The 21,183-nt window shown below is 42.7% G+C and overlaps 1 protein-coding gene across 4 annotated transcripts in view; it reads right to left on the bottom strand.

Moving 5' to 3' along the window:
- Positions 1 to 597: 597 nt before the first annotated feature.
- The window catches only part of kdm6a (lysine (K)-specific demethylase 6A), a 317,166-nt gene continuing 296,580 nt past the window's right edge, over positions 598 to 21,183 (bottom strand). For 2 of the 4 annotated variants that reach the window (XR_015080830.1, XR_015080829.1), the window contains 6 exons: positions 18,080 to 18,267; positions 17,589 to 17,730; positions 11,142 to 11,268; positions 3,213 to 3,383; positions 2,816 to 3,091; positions 598 to 2,002 (listed from right to left, as the gene is read on the bottom strand). Coding sequence is in view for 2 of the 4 variants with exons in the window: in XM_086006692.1 (XP_085862818.1) it covers positions 1,973 to 2,002; positions 3,213 to 3,383; positions 11,142 to 11,268; positions 17,589 to 17,730; positions 18,080 to 18,267 (658 nt within the window). In the remaining 2 variants the exon portion in view is untranslated. The remainder of the gene's footprint in view (positions 2,003 to 2,815; positions 3,092 to 3,212; positions 3,384 to 11,141; positions 11,269 to 17,588; positions 17,731 to 18,079; positions 18,268 to 21,183) is intronic. The other 2 variants (XM_086006692.1, XM_086006693.1) reach the window with 1 other exon arrangement.

A 21,183-nucleotide genomic window follows, 5' to 3' on the forward strand; every position in this document is an offset into this window, starting at 1 on the left:
GCACCGGATGCTAGCTATACATGACCTGCGAGTGCCAAAAGTTGGAAATCTTCCATTCTCTAACACTGATGCAGCAAACCATGTCTTTAATTTCATCCTGGATGCAAACACAGGGGCCAGAAATGAAATCCTTTGACTCCGCAACTATTTTGTACTTTTTTCTTTCTCATTATCTTCTCATACTTCAGTCTTTTGTCATTTTTTCCTTAATCAATCCCAAAACATTTGTTTCTTTTCCTCTTTCTTGCATACGACACTATTTAGAACACAATTTATGAAGGTACATTGCTCTCCAGCTTGGACCAAACTAAGAAAAATGGCCTGGAGCACCAGAAGTTAATGTGAAAGGCCGGACAAGGTGGTGGTAATATGGAGGCTTTATTCCGGCCAACTGCCAGTCTGGACCTATGCTCCATGTTCAATAGTCTCGTAATTTGTTTCTTCCAAAGTCAAGAAAGAGTTTCTTAGTAGGTTTAAATCATAACCAAAAATGTTATTTGTGCCTTTTTAAAGTCAAAACCAAATCTTTGCATGAAATCTTACTTGATCAGGTGAATAAATATTTTGACAAAGTGATCACAGCTTTAAAAAAACTACTCAAAGTTGCAACATCTGTATTTTTTAAACACCTCCCACTATAACGGGGGAAAAACAATCACAAATCAGCCTCCGATACAGCTCAATTATAGAAATATAACAAACTTGTAGTTAACTTTTAGAGCCATTAGTGCACAAGACCACAGGCTCTGGTGTAACAGCGATCCATGATGCTCATGGTGCCAAGACAACTCTAAAGATAAATAAACTTTACATTACTATGTCTCTAATTAAATAAAACCTTACTTTTTTTGTTTTAAAATTACTTTGAATTCAATTGTAAGCACAGGAATTTTATAACCTGCAACACAGTGGCTCCCTTAATGAAGTACACTGTTTTAACTGGTCGTGGGTAATACTGGGAGAAGCATACTATACTTTTCAGATGCTAATGCATAACATTTATGTTAACAAAGGAAAGCTTGCCCTGAGTTTAGTCATGCAATATTGAATTTCGAGATACATAAACTAACATATGCAATTTACTTCTGAAAAAATCTTCCCTGAATATAAATTGTTAAATGTTTCAAAGATTACAATGCTCAACAGTTTTTATTTCATACATAGAAAACGTATTAGGAGTAGTGTTTGAAATGACAGAACTCCGTAAAATTTTAATGGCAGGTATTCTGGGAAAAAATAACAGCATTCCATCCACAAATATTTTCAAGGAATAAATATGCATTTATAAATAGTGTAAATTTACATCAAGATTAGAAACAAAACAAAAAAAAAAATCACAAATCTGAAGTTTATTCCTTAGTCTATGTGCAACCCATTTATCTGTGACTTGGCTGTTTAGTTTAACTAGGAAACCAGAACAAATTTAAACATCATGGTTTCAAAATAACAAGACAGATGAACATAAAAGCAGTAAAAAAAAAAATCTCTCATCTAACTTTTCACATTACAAAATTTTCTTAATAGATGTTGCCCTCAAGAGAGACTTAAAATTCCTAACTACCATACAAAAATGACCAGCTAAGCTAGTACTTTTAAAGGGAAAAATCTGAATGAAAAAAGATGATGAAACCAATTCATCAGCCCAAGACAGAGTAATACAAAAAAGAATGTCTTCAAGTCAGTAGTCTTTGTGTGATGTTGCCAGTTTTTCTCTGATATATACAAAATATGAAAAGTTATTTATAGATACAGCTAAAACAGCTTTACTTGAATTCATTTATCCTGGAAAAGGAGCAGCTCCACTCCTGTCCAGTACTGTTGACACTCCGCACTTGGAAGGTTGCATAGACACACAGTTTTCAGTCAGCAGCCACATGGGATAGCCAAAAATCAGTGGTGTAACACAGTGGAAGTTGATGTCACATCCTGAATACCAAAGATGTTTCGCTAGTTGTCCATAAAACAATACGTGTCAAGATGAGGATGAAGGCAGTGGAGGGGCCTGCAACAGAAATAATAGATTTTAAATGAGAATAAATTACTCTGCACAGTAATCCTTAAAGCAACAGCTCTTTTCAGATCCAATGCAAGTGCATTTCATATAACATTAATCCAAAGCATCTGTACTTTGCCAGTGAAAATAAGAGAAATATAGACAGAAGGGTTGCAGGTTTCTGATAAGTTAATTGATCTTAAACAAGGAAAACAGTAGTGGTGCTAAAATCGGTCTCAGCACCCCAGGTTTTTTTTTGGGGGGGGGGGGGGGAAGGAAGTCCATTGCCGTTTTCCAAGACTGACTGCTATCTAACAATCCCTGCTGGAAGTGCGCAAATATGAATGCTGGTGAGGTTAAGGTCAGACATGGCTGTATCTCCCTCCCCCAAATGGTTAATTAGTTTCCAGTCACGGTCAAAACTTGTACAGGAACAATGGCAACTTGCGCAAAGTAACAGTGAAAACATACCTCAAGCAAGGAATCACTGCCTACTAAGAACTGTAAAATGGAAAACTGGAAGAGAAGGTTGGCAAATAATTTAAAAAAAGGTGACTTAATTTTCATATTCCAAGTCCTCTCCCCATCATTTTTGTGCATTAAAAATGCTCGCCACATTTGCGGCCTGTGATCTTGAGCTGTTTATTTTTGTGCATTACAACAAAAATATATATTTATGCTAATTACCACTAATATTGCTCAGTTTCTCCATCTGTTTTAGAATTCTGCACTTTTTTCTGTTTAATATTTTGTTTTCTTCACTCAACAGTGTTGACTCCCATATTGGGCACAATTCCAAAGATGCTAGCCAGGCTCCAGTACCTTGATCAAGTGTTCTTTACTCTAATGAGCCTCGACAGTAATGTCAGCAGGCCATCCAACTGGAAGATGTCACGGCTGAGCTCAATCCTGTTGCTACCAGTGTTCACTGATATGTAATTTCTATAGGGGTCACTGTACAATGATCAGAAACGAGAATCCTGGCTGATTTTCTCTTGCCTATCCTCAGGGTACTGTGGCCAATGGTACTGTCCCCACTGAGATCAATTAATTCAGCACAGATCAGGAATTGAACCTGGTTCTTTCGGATCTGCATAGCTAAGACAGAGAGAGAGTCATTGGGTCTAATAATGCTAGAATTACTAAAATACTTTTTCAGCTTTACAGTTACAATAGGAACACGTTTCAAATATATTGCCATTGTATTGAATTAACTTACTAATGTGAACTGGTCATAGATTTGCATCAGGTCCTCCATTTTGTATTGTTCCAGCACTACAAAATTGTCAAGTTTCCCACTGGCCTTACGAGCACAGTCCTGGCAATGCACGACATAGGTCTTCCGTGAGTTACTCTCATTAGTGACAAAAAGCAGATCAAAAACTTCCACCTGTTGCAGAAATAAATATTACCATACTTTAATATAGCATTATTGCTATTTATTTATAAATTTTCCTGCAACAAAAACACAATTTTACATCATCATTTCTTTCACGTAAACTAGATTTTAATTAATTCCATATGTTCACTTAGCACTTTTCCCCCAAGTTTTTCTACAATGCTTTAGAATTAAAAAGACATACTATAGATCTTGTAATGACACTCGTGTTTAACAAAATGTACAGCAGTTGGGGACTGAGTAGTTCAATAGGTTAAGCATATTGCCCTTTCACCTCTAGGTTGAATTTGTATCCAGTTCTTTAACTGTTAGGACTAAATTCTCCTTTTTGCTGCTGAATCTTACATGATAAACTCACGTAATCTCAACCTAGTTAGAATAGTTTGTACAGTTCTGGATGCTGCATTGCAGCTGTTGAAAGGATACAGAAGAGGGCACCCAGAGTGATTGATGGAATGGTGGGATTGGAGTATGACTGGCAATTATGTAAATTGGGCATGTTCTCACTGGAAAAGAGAAGGTTGAGAGGCGGTATGATTTCTGTTTTTAGGATTCTAAAAGGGATTAGATAATGTAGATCATGACAAGCTTTTCCACCATGTCCAGAACAGTAGAACCAGAGGACACAGCCTGCACCTGAAGGGGGGTAAATTCAAAACTAACCTGCAGAAAACATTTCAACTAACGAGTGGTAAATCTATGGAACAGGCTCCCAAGGGAGCCAGCAGAAGCAGATCGTATTGATTCATGCAAATTTGTAAGAAATCGTTAATTGGAAGAAATAACGAGACAAAAAGTCTCTTCAGACTGATGTTAGAATGTCTGGATAGACGCTTAGACATGCTTATGTTCTTGGTTCCCTGCGGATGTTATAACATTTTGCACCGCGGCGGTGACCTTGTTTCTAGACTAGTTGTCTGCTGTTTGTGTGCTAGAAAGGTTGTTGACTGTATCTTTGATAATCTACCCTAGGCCCAGCCCTAAAAAGAGAGTAAAAGAGATATCTAAAGAGCTTTTAGCACAGACACTGAAGGGAAGGGAAGAGCTGTTCGCACACGCCAGCTGTCTGTCCGATCGGGTCCGATACCAGCTGCTTGTCACGGTCGTATGTCTATCTTGATTGTGTGTTGTACTTAACTTAAACTGCCGCTCCTTAATAAAAGGCCTTACAACTCCCAAGACCCTTTGGGTAATGTGTGCGTGACCTGTGATCCAAAATCTTAGTGGTGTCAGAAGTGGAATACAGTGTTGGGAGTTGTACGGTTCCGGTTTGAGGACCGGAGAGACTTGGTCAACTGTACGTGATCGTCGCTTAGACTGGGATGGGGACTCCCTGAAAGAAGGGTGAGGGAGAGAGCGGGTTAAAAGCAAAACCAGAAATACAATGGCATGGCATACCACCGGGAACGGTTAATAGACAGCCTGACAGAAAAAGCCGACGTATCTGTGGCAACGGATCTTCTAAAAATCCTAGAAGACAGTAATGGGGACTATGATTATAGTCTTGACAGACTCTCTGAGGAGGTCCAGGAAAGCAAACTTAAGCTGAAAAAAGATCGAGATAAGTTAGCTTATGGAGCACACCTGTGCGCTGTGCAATTAAGTAAGAAAAACAAAGAGTTAAAGAAAGAAAACAATAGGTGGCAACCAGTTACACTGGTAGAAAAAGGGTCATGACAGAGCTCACGGTACACAAAGGAAACTAGACCAAATACTAGAACAAAATATTGAACTAAAGGCAGAAAATACCAGATTAAGTGAGGAGTTAGAAGACGCAAGTGGCGCTGTAAGGTAATTAAACCGGCACCAAACCACCGCCTCCCCCATAGCAGACCATACCCAATGCTTAGCAAAAATCCAACAGCTTCAGGCACAAATCAGCCAACAGCAGGCAGTAATGGATGCCGTCTCTAAAATCAAACTGAAAGATCCCAGCCTTTGCTGGGACAATATAGCTGAGGACCCCACTCCCTCTGTTCTGCCTCCACCCTACAAGGATGGTCAGGCAGATGAGGCGATACCAGTGTGTGCGGTCACCCGAGCTAAAGCAGCACACGAGCTCAAGCGCCAGGCTGACCGAGACCTGGAAGTTGAGCAACCCTCTTCCATTAAAGACGAGGGGGAAACGGTCACCACGACCACGTATAGGCCCCTTACCACTGTTGAGGTCAGGGCACTAAGGGATGACCTAGGGACGGTGGACATGAACACCAGCCTCCTCAACCTCAGACAGAGGTCACTCATCCGGAACTAGAAGGGGGCAACCTTAAATAGGTCCTCATGGCTGCATGTTCCTTAGAATTAAAACAAGAGATTGATCAGGACATTAGGGGAGGAGGGTATCGACTTCCACCAGGTCTTAACTAGCAGCAAACAGGGCCCTACCGAAAGCCCGAATGCCTTCAACTCCATGACATTTTCCAGCACACCAGGGGTGGTAGAGGGGACTTTAACTCCCCGGGCTTCAAAACCCTTTTTGTGAACGGCCTCCAACCATTGGTCCGTAACGCGCTGGGCGTTTACGTCTCCAAAGACACCCTGTGGGAATAAGCACGTACCCATGCCAGAACTGCTTGGGATCTGACCCGTGACAATATCCCTGGGACACCTGCTAAAGCGGCCGTCGAAGGCCCGCTGCCTAACTCAAAGTCAGGGCCATCCAAAACTTCCGCGCCAGGAAAAGGTGCCTCGGTGCGTTGCTACATCTTCCACCATCTAGGCCACTGTAATGAAATCTGTTTGTCTTGATCCTGTATTCGTTTTGCACTCATGTATATTACCCTCCCCCACTGTGTATAGTTTCACTTCCTCTTTCCCGACTAACCTGGGAGGTTCCAGGTCTTGGCTCTTGGCTCCGCCCCTGACTTCTCTTACATAAAGATCCCAGGATCTGTATGACTCATTCCTGTGAACCAGTCGGCGTGTTGAGATGTTAGCTCTGATCTTAGTGATTAAAAGCCAACTTGTTAAAGTCTATAACTTCTAGTTTTGTGGTTATTGAAGGCCCATCAGCCACTATGCCCGTCAATGCAACAACAACCCTCCCAAGACCGTCAGGCCCCGACCTGGTCAAACAGTGACTAGAGAGAATGGAGGCAGCCATAGTGGCTTTGACCATCAGACTGGGAGCCCAACCGATTGCCGCGGTGCACCAACAACCCGAGCAAACGGCAGACCTTCTATCTCTCCTATGACTCCTGCAGGCCTCTCAGGGAGCGATGACTTCCCCTCTCCGATACGATGGTAGTGGGAGACTGGTAGTCCGCACTGTTGATTCTGGAGGCCATCAACAATTAATGTTAGTCGACTCCGGCTCCTCCAGCACCATCATCCACGATCCCCACCCCGATCCTACAAAGGGCGTGCCCCAAGTTTTATTGGGCTTTGACAATTCAATCCAGACAACTATACAAGGATCCCTTCCCTTGGAGTTAAAGCAGGGTGTTGTTCGCAAAGACACGTTCATGACCAGCTCCCCAGTTTGGCCGGTTAGAAAACCGGATGACTATTAACTATCGCAAACTGAACTCAGTCACCCCCGCGTGTGCCCCGGTGGTTCGGGAGATACTCGCCCTACTCTCCCAGGTTCCCAGTGGCAGTAATCAGTACAGAATGAGATTCAGTAGAAAACATCAGAAATTGAAAATTGGCTTACGGGGAAAAAGATTCGTCTATGATGAAATAAAGAAAGGAGAAAAGGAAAGTTTCTGTTCCTTTTCTACTTTCAGTGTAGTAAAAAAATAGCCTACATGAATGTTTTGAAGCTAAAAGCTGAAAAAACAAAAAAAGTTTGTTTAACAAAAGATTAAGTTTCAGTCTAAGATTTAACCTTGGAGTTGCGGTTGCAATCGTGAATTTTCCAAAGCAGTTTGATTTGTTTTGTTTAAATGTGGAAAAACTAATTTTTCTCCAGTTGTATTCAGTATTTTTACAGTCATTTGAAAAGGCATCTGAAGAACAAGAAATATGACGTAACTTACTGTTTTTTTTGTTTTATTTTATCTGTTCTGTATCGTGTTTAGTTAATAAGAATTTGGTCTGAATTAAATTGAAATTATTGAGGTCCTGGCAGCTGTTCTTTTTTAAAATTGGTTCACCAAACAACTCTAATCTATGTTTTCTATCTTTAATGTTGTATTGGACAGTAAAGTTCCTCCAGGGCTCATGAAGGAGATATGAATAATAATATGGGATGCCCCACTTAAGATGCAAGATTGAAACAGGAAAATTACACTACGAAATGGGAATTTTCCTAACTTTCTATTGAAAGTCAGGAAAGTGTAGTTAAGGATAGTAAAGTGATAGCTTTCTCTTGGAGACATTTGTGTCCCTGCCTATAATGAACTTTCTGCACTGAAGAACGGGTCTCAGACATGCTCAGTTACTTGAGAACAGTATGACATGAAATGGTTAATGTGGCTCAGGAGAGTGAGACACTTTTAAAGCATTGACACATACGCCATCGAGAAACTATCTAATTAAGGAAACAATCAGAATAGAGTTAAACACACTGGTACCTGTTAGAGGGATTGAAATTGAAATTGAAGTGGAGAATTACATGGAATTTGGATTGGGACAATTGAGGCTAGGGAGAAATCATATTTTAGCAAGAATTATCCACAAGATGGATAGGAGTAAAAGAATTTAACTGACTAATAACTGTGTTTTGTAGGTAACAGAACATGGGGAAAAACCAGCACGAATCCAGTATGAGGTGGTTTTGGTGGTGTCTCCTGTGTCACTAATACCGCAACTACCATGCTTTACGGGTCTAACGACCTGTCCCATCAACCAACACGTTTTACTCCACATCAAAACCTATGCTCATGTGAAACCGACAGTAAATGAGATACTTAAGTATGAGCTGCACAATTATGTGGCACAACTGGGTATGACATTCCCCTGTTGTCCAAGGGCTTCAGTGAGCTTGAGATGCTAAAGCATTTTTATGTTTTGGTGCAAAACAACTCGAGAATAGGTATTGAAATTGACAGCATAGCGGACAATTTACACTGGTGGGATATTGGGCTTAATATATCAGCATACTCTTAGGTCCGTATTATTTCACATGCTCTGGTAATACTCCAACTTGTAAGTGTATTTGATATATGTAACCCGTGTAGTAAGACTTTGATCGATAAGCCAATTGTGTACTCATGCCTATGACTAACCAGCACTAACAAATTAATTGAGCGCACCAAAAGAGAAGATCCGAAGCAACATAGGAGACGAGTAAGGTCAGGAAAGATAGAAGAAACAGGATACCCCAGGTGGGGCAGAATTGGAACACTGGAACAGTGAACCTGTGTGAAGGGTCGAAGGTTGCTCCTCCCCCTCAAAAGAATGGACTGCAAGGGGGTAATCTTCATTTAAGTCTCCCTACTAACGCCCAAGTTGAGAAAGCAATAAGCAAATTAGGGGACTACGAGTGGTGGGAAGTAGTTTATAATCCCAGCCAGCATGCCTAGGCACGAATGGTATCAGCAGGTCGATAACTGAGAACTAGCTAGATTAGTCAAAAGAGGATTGTGAGAAATCAGTAAGGATATTTCCTTCTCATGGTGGGGAGTTGTAAGAAATCGTGAATTGGAAGAAATAACGAGACAAAAAAAGTCTCTTCAGACTGGTGTTAGAATATCTGGATAGACGCTTAGACGTGCTTCTGTTCTTGGTTCCCTGCGGATATTATAATATTCTGTACCGTGGTGGTGACCTTGTTTCCAGACTAGCTGTCTGCGTGCTAGAAAGGTTGTTGACTGTATCTTTGATAATCTACCCTAGGCCCACCCCTAAAAATAGAGTAAAAGAGATATCTAAAGAGCTTTTTAGCACAGAAGCTGAAGGGAAGGGGAGCTGTTTACGCACGCCAGCTGTCTGTCAGATCAGGTCCGATACCAGCTGCTTGTCACGGTCGTATGTCTACTATGTCCATCTTGATTGCGTGTTGTACTTGACTTAAACTGCCGCTCCTTAATAAAGCACCTTACAACTCCTAAGACCCTTTTTTGGTAATGTGTGTGTGACCGGTGATCCAAAATCTGACAAAATTAGATAAATTTAATTCAGAAAACAATATTTTGGGATACAGTACGAGTAATTTGAGACATAATACAAGGTAAGTGTAGCATGCTTGCGAGGAACAGGTGACACTGGACCTCTGGATCCCAGAGCTTTCCATCAAAGGTGTTTTTCTCATCTCTTGTCTGGATCTGTTGTAGACTAACTGATAGAGATCGTTTGCCATGATTAATCAACAACTCCATTATTGTACTGATTTTAAATTAACTTACATGTTGTTTTGGTGCCCATATCCAAGGAAAGATCATAAGAAAATGAAAACACTTTTGGAATACTGTGTCCGAAAAGGAATCCAGATTTTGTAGTTGTCACTAATTCCACCAAGTTCAAAATTTAGGATAATGTTTTTTGACTAATGAGCCATTTAAAATCTCATTCCTAACAAGCAGAGTTTCATCATGCTCTTATTTCAACAGTGAACCTCCCAATTAAACACCATCTTGATTGGGTCTTTCAGAAATTGGAAAAGTTTGATTAAGTCCATAAATATAAAATTTAGTCACTTACAACCAGCTCCTCACGAAGCTTTAAATGTATTTTTTGTTGATTTTGGGCGGGGGGGGGGGGGGGGGGGGGGGGTGTTGTGGAGGGGGAAGAAAAGCAAGTAAAATACAACAGCAACCACTTCGTATATGGTCAATAAAATAATTGACATTCCCTCCAACATAAGGTCAAAAATAGGGATGTTCGCTGATGATTGCACAGTGTTCAGCGCCACTCACAACTCCTCAGATAATGAAACAGTCCATGCCCGCATGCAACAAGACCTGGACAACGTTCAGGCTTGGGCTAATAAGTGGCAGGTAACATTCGCGCCACAGAAGTGCCAGACAATGACTATCTCCAACAAGCGAGAGTCTAACCACCTCCCCATGACACTCAACGACATTACCATCGCCGAATCCCCCACCATCAACATCCTGGGGGGGGGGTCACCACTGACCAGAAACTTAACTGGACCAGCCACATAAATACTGTGGCAACAAGAGCAGGTCAGAGGCTAGGAATTCTGTGGTGAGTGTCTCACCTCCTGACTCCCCAAAGCCTTTCCACCATCTACAAGGCACAAGTAAGGAGTGTGATGGAATACTCTCCACTTGCCTGGATGAGTGCAGCTCCAACAACACTCAAGAAGCTCGACACCATCCAGGACAAAGCAGCCCGCTTGATTGACACCCCATCCACCACCTTAAACATTCACTCCCTCCACCACCAGCGTACCGTGGCTGCAGTGTGGACCATCTACAAGATGCACTGCAGCAACTTGCCAAGGCTTCTTTGGCAGCACCTCCCAAACCCGTGACCTCTTCCACCTAGAAGGACAAGGGCAGCAGGTGCATGGGAATACCACCACCTCCAAGTTCCCCTCCAAGTCACACACCATCCTGATTTAGAAGTATATCGCCGATCCTTCATCGTCGCTGGGTCAAAATGCTGGAACTCCCTCCCTAACAGCACTGTGGGAGTACCTTCACCACACGGACTGCAGCGGTTCAAGGCTCACCACCTCCTTTTCAAGGGCAATTAGGGATGGGCAATAAATGCTGGCCTTGCCAGCGATGCCCACACCCCACAAACAAATTTAAAAAAATGCAAATTAATGAACATTTAGTAGACTACGCTTAACTTAAGTTACCATTATCTTGAACAGACAGTACAAGTTTTACTGACCTCACAAATGCTGCAGTAGTGTGCAGGCTCCTCCTTTGTACGGCCATGCCATACAATCTCTTTGCCTGTGCCAATGAGAGCTTCCCTTAACATCTGGCATTGCTTTAGGGTTCTCAGCAGGCAGTACCTAAAGAAAGAAATCAGTACTTTAGAGGCTTTTAATTTTAGCAAAACACCCCTTCCCACCCCCCGTCTTTTCTCTTCTGATATCACCCCATACTTTGACCAGAGGCCCCAGAGGATAGGCAGGCAATCAAATACTTTTATGGTCTCCACCACTTTGTGGTGGCCAATAGAACAGGTGAAGTGAAGCTTGAGGTGGAACCCTTGCCAATTTTCTCTCTTATCTGCTGGGCACCTTCCCTCTGCTCAGTACACCATTTAATGACTCAACCATAGTCATCAATCCCACATCTGGGGTAAAGTGAGAATGTTGGGTAAGACTTGGATTCTGACTAGTTAGATTAGTTATGTGATATGGGAAACTAAGATGCTTGCCAGCAATGTTCCCTCTAATTTATTTTTGTACTGAGCAGGCCATGAACTCCTTTGAACGTGACCTTTTTGTCCGTGGGTAAATTTTACAACAACCACTTTTACAACAATGGCAGCAACAGCAACCACTTAAAAGCATATATACAGTAATGCCATATTGCCACCCCACCGTCTCAAATCATGAGACAATCAGACAAGGTTCTGTACAAGTTTAACATAACTTCTCTGCTTTTGAATTCCATTCCTCTAGAAATGAGCCCCAGTGCTTTATTTGCACTTTTATGGCTTTTTTAACCTGCGTTGCTACTTTTAATGAGTTGTGAATCGATACCCCTTGATCCCTCTGCAGCTGTACCCCATTTAGACTCTTATTTTCCAAGGAGTAGGTCGTCTCCTTATTCCTCTTACCAAAATGCACCACCTCACACTTATCTATATTGAAATTCATTTGACATTTACATGCCTGTTCTGCAAGTTTGTTTATGGTAGAATTAATTAAAAGCTTTTACAAACATGTGCAAACTCTATTAAAAAAAATTACTTGTCAGAAATGACTGGGATATAAAAGAACTGCATGATAATACATTAATGCTTCAGAAATGTCACATCAACAAACAATCCAAAAGCCCCAAGGTGAGCTGAAAGAGGCCTATCTATTCATGCAATTTGTATTAATTAAAAAGTTTTCAACATATTAGCCCACCCCTCATGTCACTAGAGCAGCGGCTTTCCTATGGCACGGACGTGCTGTACGTCCACATAAGTAATTAGAATATTATTCACAATGCAGCAGACAACCAACAAATATAAAGTGCTGTAGTTCTTCAGTTCACAATATTAAAAAAGAATTGAACAAAAACGGGTATTTTCAACTTCAATCACTTCCATTAGTAAACGTGGTCTTCTTGAACCAGCACACCCTCCATGTAACATGTCAGAAATGCAGCACTTATTCACAAGTGCAGGAAAACACATACACAATTTGTGTTACTGAATTAAAAACAAAAAGCAGGAAAAGCTATGATTTAACAGAAATAAACATTCATCTTTCTTCCTGGACAAAAGAACCAATCAAACTGACTTGGAAATGTTTATTAGTATGGTGATGTAAAGATGTTAATTTATGAATTTTGCTTCTAATGTTTTGCTCTCAAACATTCTCCACAATATTAATCCCTGCTCTCAGAGTAAGGGAGTCTTACTAGAATTGTACAGGGCTTTGGTGCGACCACATCCGGAGTACTGTGCACAGTTTTGGTCTCCTTATCGGAGGAAGGATATACTTGCCTGAGAGGCGATGCAACAAAGGTTCACTAGATTGATCCCTGGGGTGAGAGGGTTGTCCTATGAGGAGAGATTAAGTAGATTGGGCCTAGACTCTCTGGAGGTTAGAAGAATGAGAGGGGATCTCATTGAAACATACAAGATTCTGAGAGGGATTGACAGGGTAGATGCCGAGAGGTTGTTTCCCCTGGCGGGAGTGTCTAGAACTAGGGGGCATAGTCTCAGGATAAAGGGTTGACCATTTAGTACTGAGATGAGGAGGAATTTCTTCACTCAGAGGGTTGTGAATCTTTGGAATTCTCTACCCCAGAGGACTGTGGATGCTGAGTCTTTGGGGGAGAAATTGAGTATAGCCCCGTTTGGGGCGCCAGCCTCGCCAGGGCACTAAAAGTAGCGCTGCGAGTGAACAAAGGGGAGGGGCCTTGTGCAGAGTGATCTGGGGCCCAGCTGGGCCCCCAAGGATCGGGAGTGCAGGCAAAAGAGCCTGGCACCAAAGAGAAGTGCCGGGCTCTTGGAGCGCAGCCGGCACTCCGCGGGGGGGGGGGGGGGGGGGGGGTTCAGGAGGCCGGGGACGGGAGCGCAGGCAGGTGCTCGCAGGCGGCCAACAACAAAAATGGCCGCCCGCACCTCGCCTTTAATTTGCGCCTCCCCGGCTGCAGGTAGGCCCCTCCCTGAACCCGTCGGACATAGCGTCCGGCGGTAAATCAGGGGGCGCTGCCGAATATCGCAGCTGAGGCGTCAGCGGAGCGCTGCGCACACCGATGACGTCATCGGCAGCGGCGCAGCGCTAACGGTTAGCGCCACCACTAACGTCCCGCGGAATTTAGCGGGAGGCGTGGGCAGTGCCGCGCCCGGGTGCCAGTTGGCTTGCGACCCACTTAGCGCTCTTAAGGCGCTAACGGGTGGCGCAACCAACTGAATTTCTCACCCTTTTTGAGTATATTCAAGGCTGAGATACTGTAGATAGATTTTTGGATTCTAAGGGAATCGAGGAATATGGGAAAGTGGAGTTGAAGTCAAAGGCCAGCCTTGATTTTATTGAATGGTGGAGCAGGCTCAAAGGACCATATGGCATACTCCTGCTCCTAATTCTTATGTTCTTAAGCAAAGTGTTCCAGCCTTTGCATGTTAAAATTGGGGACCAAAGTAAATGGCCCAAAAACTGGGGTCAAATCAAACAGTTGATCCAAAAGCATTTGAACCATAAATAAAGGGTAGCTGTTATATTTGAGGTAAGTACTGCAAAATGGTATGGCGTTTATATGGAGGCTGAAGACGATGGTTTCAGTCTTCCCAATATTTAACTGGAGGAAACTGTGGCTCATCCAGGATGTTGGACAAGCAGTCCGACAACACAGAAGCAGTGGAAGGATCGAGAGAAGTGGTGGAGAAGTAGAGCTGGATGTTGTCAACATACATGTATACTTGTGGAACCTGACCTCACGTCAATGGATGATGTTGACAAGGGGCAGCATGTAGAGAAGGAAGATGAGGCAGCCAAGAATCAATGCTTGTGGGGAATTCCAGAGTTAATGGTGCAGTGGCAGGAAGAGAAACCATTGCCAGAGATGCTCTGGCTAGGTAAAAGTGGAACCAATTGAGGACAGCTGCACTGGGCTGGATAACAGAGGAAAGATGCTGGAGGAGGATAGTGAGGTCGGCTATGTTAAAGACTGCAGAGATGTTGAGAAGTACGAAGGTAGGGGTTGTGGGCGGTAAGAGATATAAGAAAGTGGTCGGAGACAACCCTGTCTGTGACCGACGCAATGGGAATAGAGGCCACGTGAGATGGTATAGTTGTAAGAGCAGCTTTGAAAATGGGTAGGATAGTTTATATGGAGGGAAAGGTTAAGGTGGGTCAGAAAGGCAATGAAATCAGAGGGCAAGGTAAGTTAAGATGAAGATTGAAATCACTGCGGATGGAGAGTCACGTACTGCAGAGGTTTAGGGAGAACATGGGGTGGGGGATGTGGATTTTAAAGACAAGGCAAGAGGGGTGGAACATGAAGTGCTCAAAGGAAAAGGTACCAGAGAAGCAGAGACCAAAGTGTAATTTGAACATTTTTTAGTTTGGTGTGTCTGTCCCATTTAGCTTTTGAAACTCTCTTCTTCTTAGGCAGTTCCCTGGAGTCGGATTACTTGCTTCCACTCCAATATTGTGGGTTCTAAGGTGATTAATGAGTCCTATGTGGGATCTACAGACTCTGTCACAGGTGGGGCAGGTAGTGGTTGAAGGGATGAGTGCTTGGTTTGTCATACGCTCCTTCCGCTGTTTGTACTTGGCCTCCGCGTGCTCCCGACAAAGAAACTCAAAGTGTTCGGCGCCTTCTCGAATGCTTCTCTAATTTGAGCGGTCTTGGGCCAGGGATTCCCAAGAGTCGATGAGGATGTTACATTTTTTCAAGGACGCTTTGAGGACGTCCTTGAAGCATTTTTTCTGCTCTCCTGGAAATCGCTTGCCGCGATGGAGCTCGGAGTAGAGGGCTCGTTTCGGGAGTCTTGTATCAGGCATGCAGACAATGTGGCCCGTCCATCGGAGCTGATTGAGGCATTGATCATGCTCAATGCTGGGGATGTTGGCCTGAGAGAACACTGACATTGGTACGCCTATCCTGCCAATGGATTTGCACGATTTTGTGGAGGCAGCGTTGGTGATACTTCTCCAGTGCTTTGAGGTGCCTACTGTACGTTGTCCATGTCTCTGAAGCATACAGGAGGGTGGGTATCACTGCTGCTCTGTAGACCATGAGCTTGGTACCGGGTTTGACATCTTGGTCTTCAAACACTTGTTTTCTCTAAAGGCTGTACTGGCACATTGGAGGCGGTGTTGGATTTCGTCATCGATGTCCGCCCTTGCCGACAGAAGGCTCCCAAGGTATGGAAGGTGGTCCACACTGTCCAAGGTCTCGTCATGGATTTTGATAGTCGGGGGCAGTGTTGTGCGGTGGGGGCAGGTTGGTAAAGAACCTTTGTCTTTTGGATGTTTAATGTAAGGCCCAGTCTCTCGTACGCTTCAGTGAAGGAGTCAATGATGGTCTGGAGTTCAGCCTCCGAGTGTGCACAAACACAAGCATTGTCTGCATACTGCAATTCAATAACAAAGGTTGGGACAATCTTGGTTCTAGACTGAAGGTGACGGAGATTGAACAATTTCCCGTTCGTCCTGTAGATTAACTCCACTCCGGCGGGAAGCTTGTTAGAGGCGAGATGAAGTATTGTAGCGAGAAAGATTAAGTGCGTTGGTGCAATGACACAGCCTTGCTTGACCCCGGTCTTCACTTGTACTGGGTCTGTGATGGATCTATTAGTAAGGATCACGGCTTGCATGTCATCGTGGAGCAGATGGAGAATGGTAACGAATTTTTTTGAGGACAGCCAAATTTAAGGACACTCCATAATCCCCCTCGGTCGACAGAGTTGAAGGCCTTTGTGGATTTGTCGCTCAGTGAAAATCATATGCATTGCGCCTCTTAGTGGGCAGAATCCGCATTGTTTCTCTGGGAGGAGCTCTTCAGTCACTGGGAGGAGACAATTGAGGAGGATTCTTGCAATGACTTTCCCTGTGGCAAACAAGAGGGAAACTCTTCTGTAGTTACTGCAATCAGACTTATCTCCTTTCTTGAAGATGGTCGCGATTACGGCATCTCTGAAATCCCCTGGCACTCTCTCCCTCTTCCAGATAAGGAAGATAAGGTCATGGATTCGCGCCAAGATTACTTCTCCACCATGCTTTAGTGCTTAGGCAGGGATTTCATCTGCTCCAGAAGCCTTGTTGTTTTTCAGCTGTCGGATGGCCTTTTCAACCTCATGCCGGGCTGGGATTGTGCCGAGATAGCATGCTGTGGGATGGAGTTAAGGACACTCGCGTCGAAGACGGAGTCTTGGCTGAGGCGATCTTCGAAGTGCTCCTTATAGCGGGCACTGACTGCCTCTCTGCCCATGATGAGCACCTCACCGGTCTTGGCTCTCAGTGGGTTAGGTCCTTGGGCCATAGATGGTCTTGACTGCGCTAAAGAATCCACGCACGTCATGGTTGTTGGCTAATTTAAAATGGGCCTGTGTAAGTTACTTACCATTTGGGTTCATGAGCAATGGTTTATTTTTCAGGCCTGTCTCGAGAGTTATTTGATAACTTCAGGAATACTTTGACATCAATAAAACCTTTTAGTTTTACTTTGAACGAAATAGCGAAGCTTTCTAATCATTTGTTTTAGAGGTCAATTTATTAGGTGTCATGAATGACCTGCTAGGTAGCTTATTTTTTTCTATAATACTTTTACCCTCATTAATGCTTCTCTCTCTACCCCACAAACATCCAACCAAAGTTTCTTAACCTATATTTTATTTACATACTGATAAGTTAGACAGAATGAAATACTGATCGCAAATTTTAAAATATGCCCACAGCACATCTATAGATGGGAACAAGGTGAAGAGATAAGTAAATTCAATCCACTGGAGTAAGCTCTAAACTAAAACAATCCAAATCAAACGGGTTTTAAAATCCCATAAGCATTTCAGACAAGAAAAGATGACCCATCCACGATGTAACTAAAAATTTAAGTTCCATTTATGAACACATTATGCAGAGAGGGGAAGTCTTAAATATCTAAAGTCACACTACATTCTGATATTATATAATACTCCCATTGTTGATTTATCACTCACTTGATCATTTCAAAAAGCCTGGGATCAGACACCTTGATGTTACGTGCCATGTTCCAGGACAGATGAATCATGGGAACAATGGACTTCACACTCTGTAGCTTATTCCATTCATATCGTTCTACTGCCAGTTTATATTGATTTGCTGTAGAGTACATAATTAGTTTTTAAGTTCAAAAGTCATAAAGCATTCAAAGTATAGCAAAAACATCCTTCTAAGAACCAATGTGAGCCTGTAACAGGAGGTGGAGACTTTAGTCTTTTATTTATTGCATAAATGGCCAAATCCCCAATGCTAATAATACACTGTATAAATATACAAATTGCTACTTATAGGCCACTGAAAAAGTCCTTCTAAAATGATACTATACTTCTTTGGTATAAATAATTTTTTTCTAGTTGACAGATGATATAGTCCTGCAAATAATCTAACTATATTATTGTAAAGGTATGAATGGTATGTACTAGTTTGGCAGATGCAATAATAGTAGTACCTGTCAGAGGACCGACATTCCAAGCAATGTTGTTGCACCACCCAATGGCCTGAACCCAGTGCACTGTACCAGCGTTTATCCATACCAGGTCTCCAGGGCGTTGAATAAACCGATACACGGGTACATTAGCTTCATAAAGATCCTCTAAGTTTGGCCACCATGAGCCCATCAAAAAATTTATGTTGTTCCTGGTAGAGAAATTACATTTTTTGAAATATTTCAGTAACATTTACACTAAAATCCAAAATCGTTTCAGACAATTAGCAGTCTTGTGAAAACTACAGATGTACTCATTACTGCAATCTAAAATGAGCAGCTTATAAAAGAGCGAGCAAGATAGCAGCCAGGTGCTTTGCTCCAAGGGTTCAAAGCAATGCTGCTCAGTTTTTCAAACTGCAAAGCAATTCTGGCTGCTGGGGGGGGGGGGGGGGGGGGAAAGAGAGGAGCAGTGGACTTGCCCCTAGTACAGTCTGGGAATTTGTTGCATCGGAAACATCTATACCTTTCCATTATAGGTTTATTGGAGCATGCTTGTGTCATCGGGCTGAATTTGTTTTCAAAGAAGTGGCATTTTATTTTTTCTAAAACCAACTCTTGGGCTCTTATCCAGCAAAGGGTCCTTAAACTTCAGCCCACTGAAAATTAATTTAAGCAAGCATACACAGAAGAAAATGTGCATAGAAAGTAATGTTTTGGCTTTAGTTCTTCTCTAGGCAGGTGGAGTGACAGACAGAACAATGAGCCTAACACCCCTGCCATTGTTCCATGCATTACCCGTGGAAAAGAAACAGGCTGCAGAAAGATGCAGCTGCAGCCCGCTCAACCACCTACATTTTACATAAATTCCCTGACAGAAACCTGATAGAGCTCTCACAAACTTGATCAGGTTCTTTGAGGAAGTGACTGATATGGTAGGTGGGTAAAATCAAATCAAATCAGCTTTTATTGTCATTGTTAGTGCACAAGTGCAGTACAACGAAATGTAGGCTTGCGGCTCCCGAGAGTATACAATTTGGATTAGGACACTTAAACATTCAACATACATTTATACATTTGGCTTGCAGTATATTAGCATAAATGTGATCATAATAAAGTGCATTGGCAGATGTGCAGGCTTTAGTGTTTATTTGTGGAGTTCAGTAGGATGACAGCCCTGGGAAAGAAGCTGTTCCTAAATCTGGTCGTACGGGTGCGAATGCATCTGTAGCGTCTTCCAGATGGTAGGAGGGCGAACAGACTGTGGCTGGGGTGGGTAGGGTCTTTGATGATGGACCGTGCCCTCCGTAGGCAGCGTTTCTGATATATATGCTCTATGGTCGGTAGCCGGGTGCCGGTAATGCGTTGGGCAGTTTTGACTACCCGCTGCAGGGCTTTCCGGTCATGGGAGCTACAGCTGCCATACCATACCGTGATACAGTTTGTCAGGATGCTCTCTATAGTGCAGCGGTAGAAGTTAGAGAGGATCAGGGGTGACAGATTACATCCCTTCAGCCTCCTCAAGAAATATAGGCGCTGCTGGGCCTTCTTCACCAGAGAGGTGTTGAGGGACCAGGAGAGGTCTTCCGTGATGTGGACTCCGAGGAACTAAAATGCAGTGGATGTGGTATAAATGAACTTTCAGAAAGCCTTTGATACATGCTACAAAGGAGACGATTAAAGGCACTAGAAGTAGAGGGAGGGTAGTAAATTGGATTACAGTCTGGATTACAAACTGGTTAGAAGGGAGAAAAGAGAGAGTAGGCATTAAGGGCAGTTTCTCAGTGGTTAGAAATAGGTCATGGTGTTACACAGGGTTCTGTTCTGGGACTGCTTCTGCTCATTCTGTACATCAATGATTTGGATATAGGGCCAGAGGAAGTGGTGTCCAAATTTGCAGACAATATTCTAACAGGGTTTAGTAAATAATTCTGAGGACCAAAGGAAGTTGCAAAGCGATATTGGTAAGGTGGTGGAACAGGCTAAAATGTGGCAGATGGAATTCAATGTCAGTAAATCCAAGGTAGTAAATGTTGGTAAAAAAAAATTAAGAGTATACTTTGATTGGGAGAAAGCAAGCTAACGTGGAAGAGCAGAGATTTAAGGGTTCAGGTTCACAAGACATTAAAAGCAACACATCAAGTGCATATGGCCAGAATATTGGATTTTATGTCAACATGCATAGAATATAAAAGTCAAAATGCATTGGTGAAGCTATATAAAACCTTAGTAAGATCCCAGTTAGTATACTGTTTGCAGTTTTGTGCTCCACACTATCAGAAGGATGTTGAGCCAATAGAGAGGGTACAGTGCAGATTCACCAAGATGCTACCTGGTATACAAATGCAAGAAAGGCTTGAAAAATGTGAGCTGTTTTCATTAGAACAGAGGACATTAAGAGGTGATTTGATAGAGGTGTTTAAAATTACAAAAGGATGGGACAGAGCAAATAGAAACCAGACTGTTTCTAGTGGCTGAGGCGTCTAGAACAAGGGGACATAAATATAGGATACACATCCAAGGAAGTTATGTGAAAAGGCAGGAGAAACCTTTTTACACAAATAGTGGTGCGGCTGTGGAATGCACTACTAGTGATTGATGTAGAAACCATGTCAACAATTAAGAATAGGTTAGATGGGTGATTGAAGGAAAGGGGAATAAAGGGATATGGGAACAGAGTGGACACATGGGACTACTGATCATGTGGCGGATAAACACTAGCATGAACTTGTTGGGCCGAATAGCCCGCTTCTATGTTGTAATTTCTATGTAATTCTATAAGTGGTGGCCATGTGACACAGCTTCAAAATAATTTTACTTATCGTATGTTTTTGAATTGACAGGTTGAAGGTGGCACGATCAGATTATTGATTCTATTGCCATGTCAGAAGTGTAACAGAAGCAGTAATAGTATAGTTCTTAAAATAAAGCATCAGCCATGCAGCATGAAAGCCTCACAAACCAACATAGAATGTCAATTTTTGAGGCTGCCTGTCATCAAGATTAGTTTTTTGGCTGTGCTCAAAGACTGCTGAAAAATTTGGCAAGTCTCACTTTTATGTCATGCTAATGAAAGCCATATTGTAAACAAAAAATCAACAGCACCGCAGGATGGTCCTTATACCTTT

This window comes from Somniosus microcephalus, chromosome 14, assembly GCF_052327205.1.
Source record: "Somniosus microcephalus isolate GS21.2 chromosome 14, FLI_Smic_1.0, whole genome shotgun sequence".
In the NCBI taxonomy this organism is placed as follows: domain Eukaryota; kingdom Metazoa; phylum Chordata; class Chondrichthyes; order Squaliformes; family Somniosidae; genus Somniosus; species Somniosus microcephalus.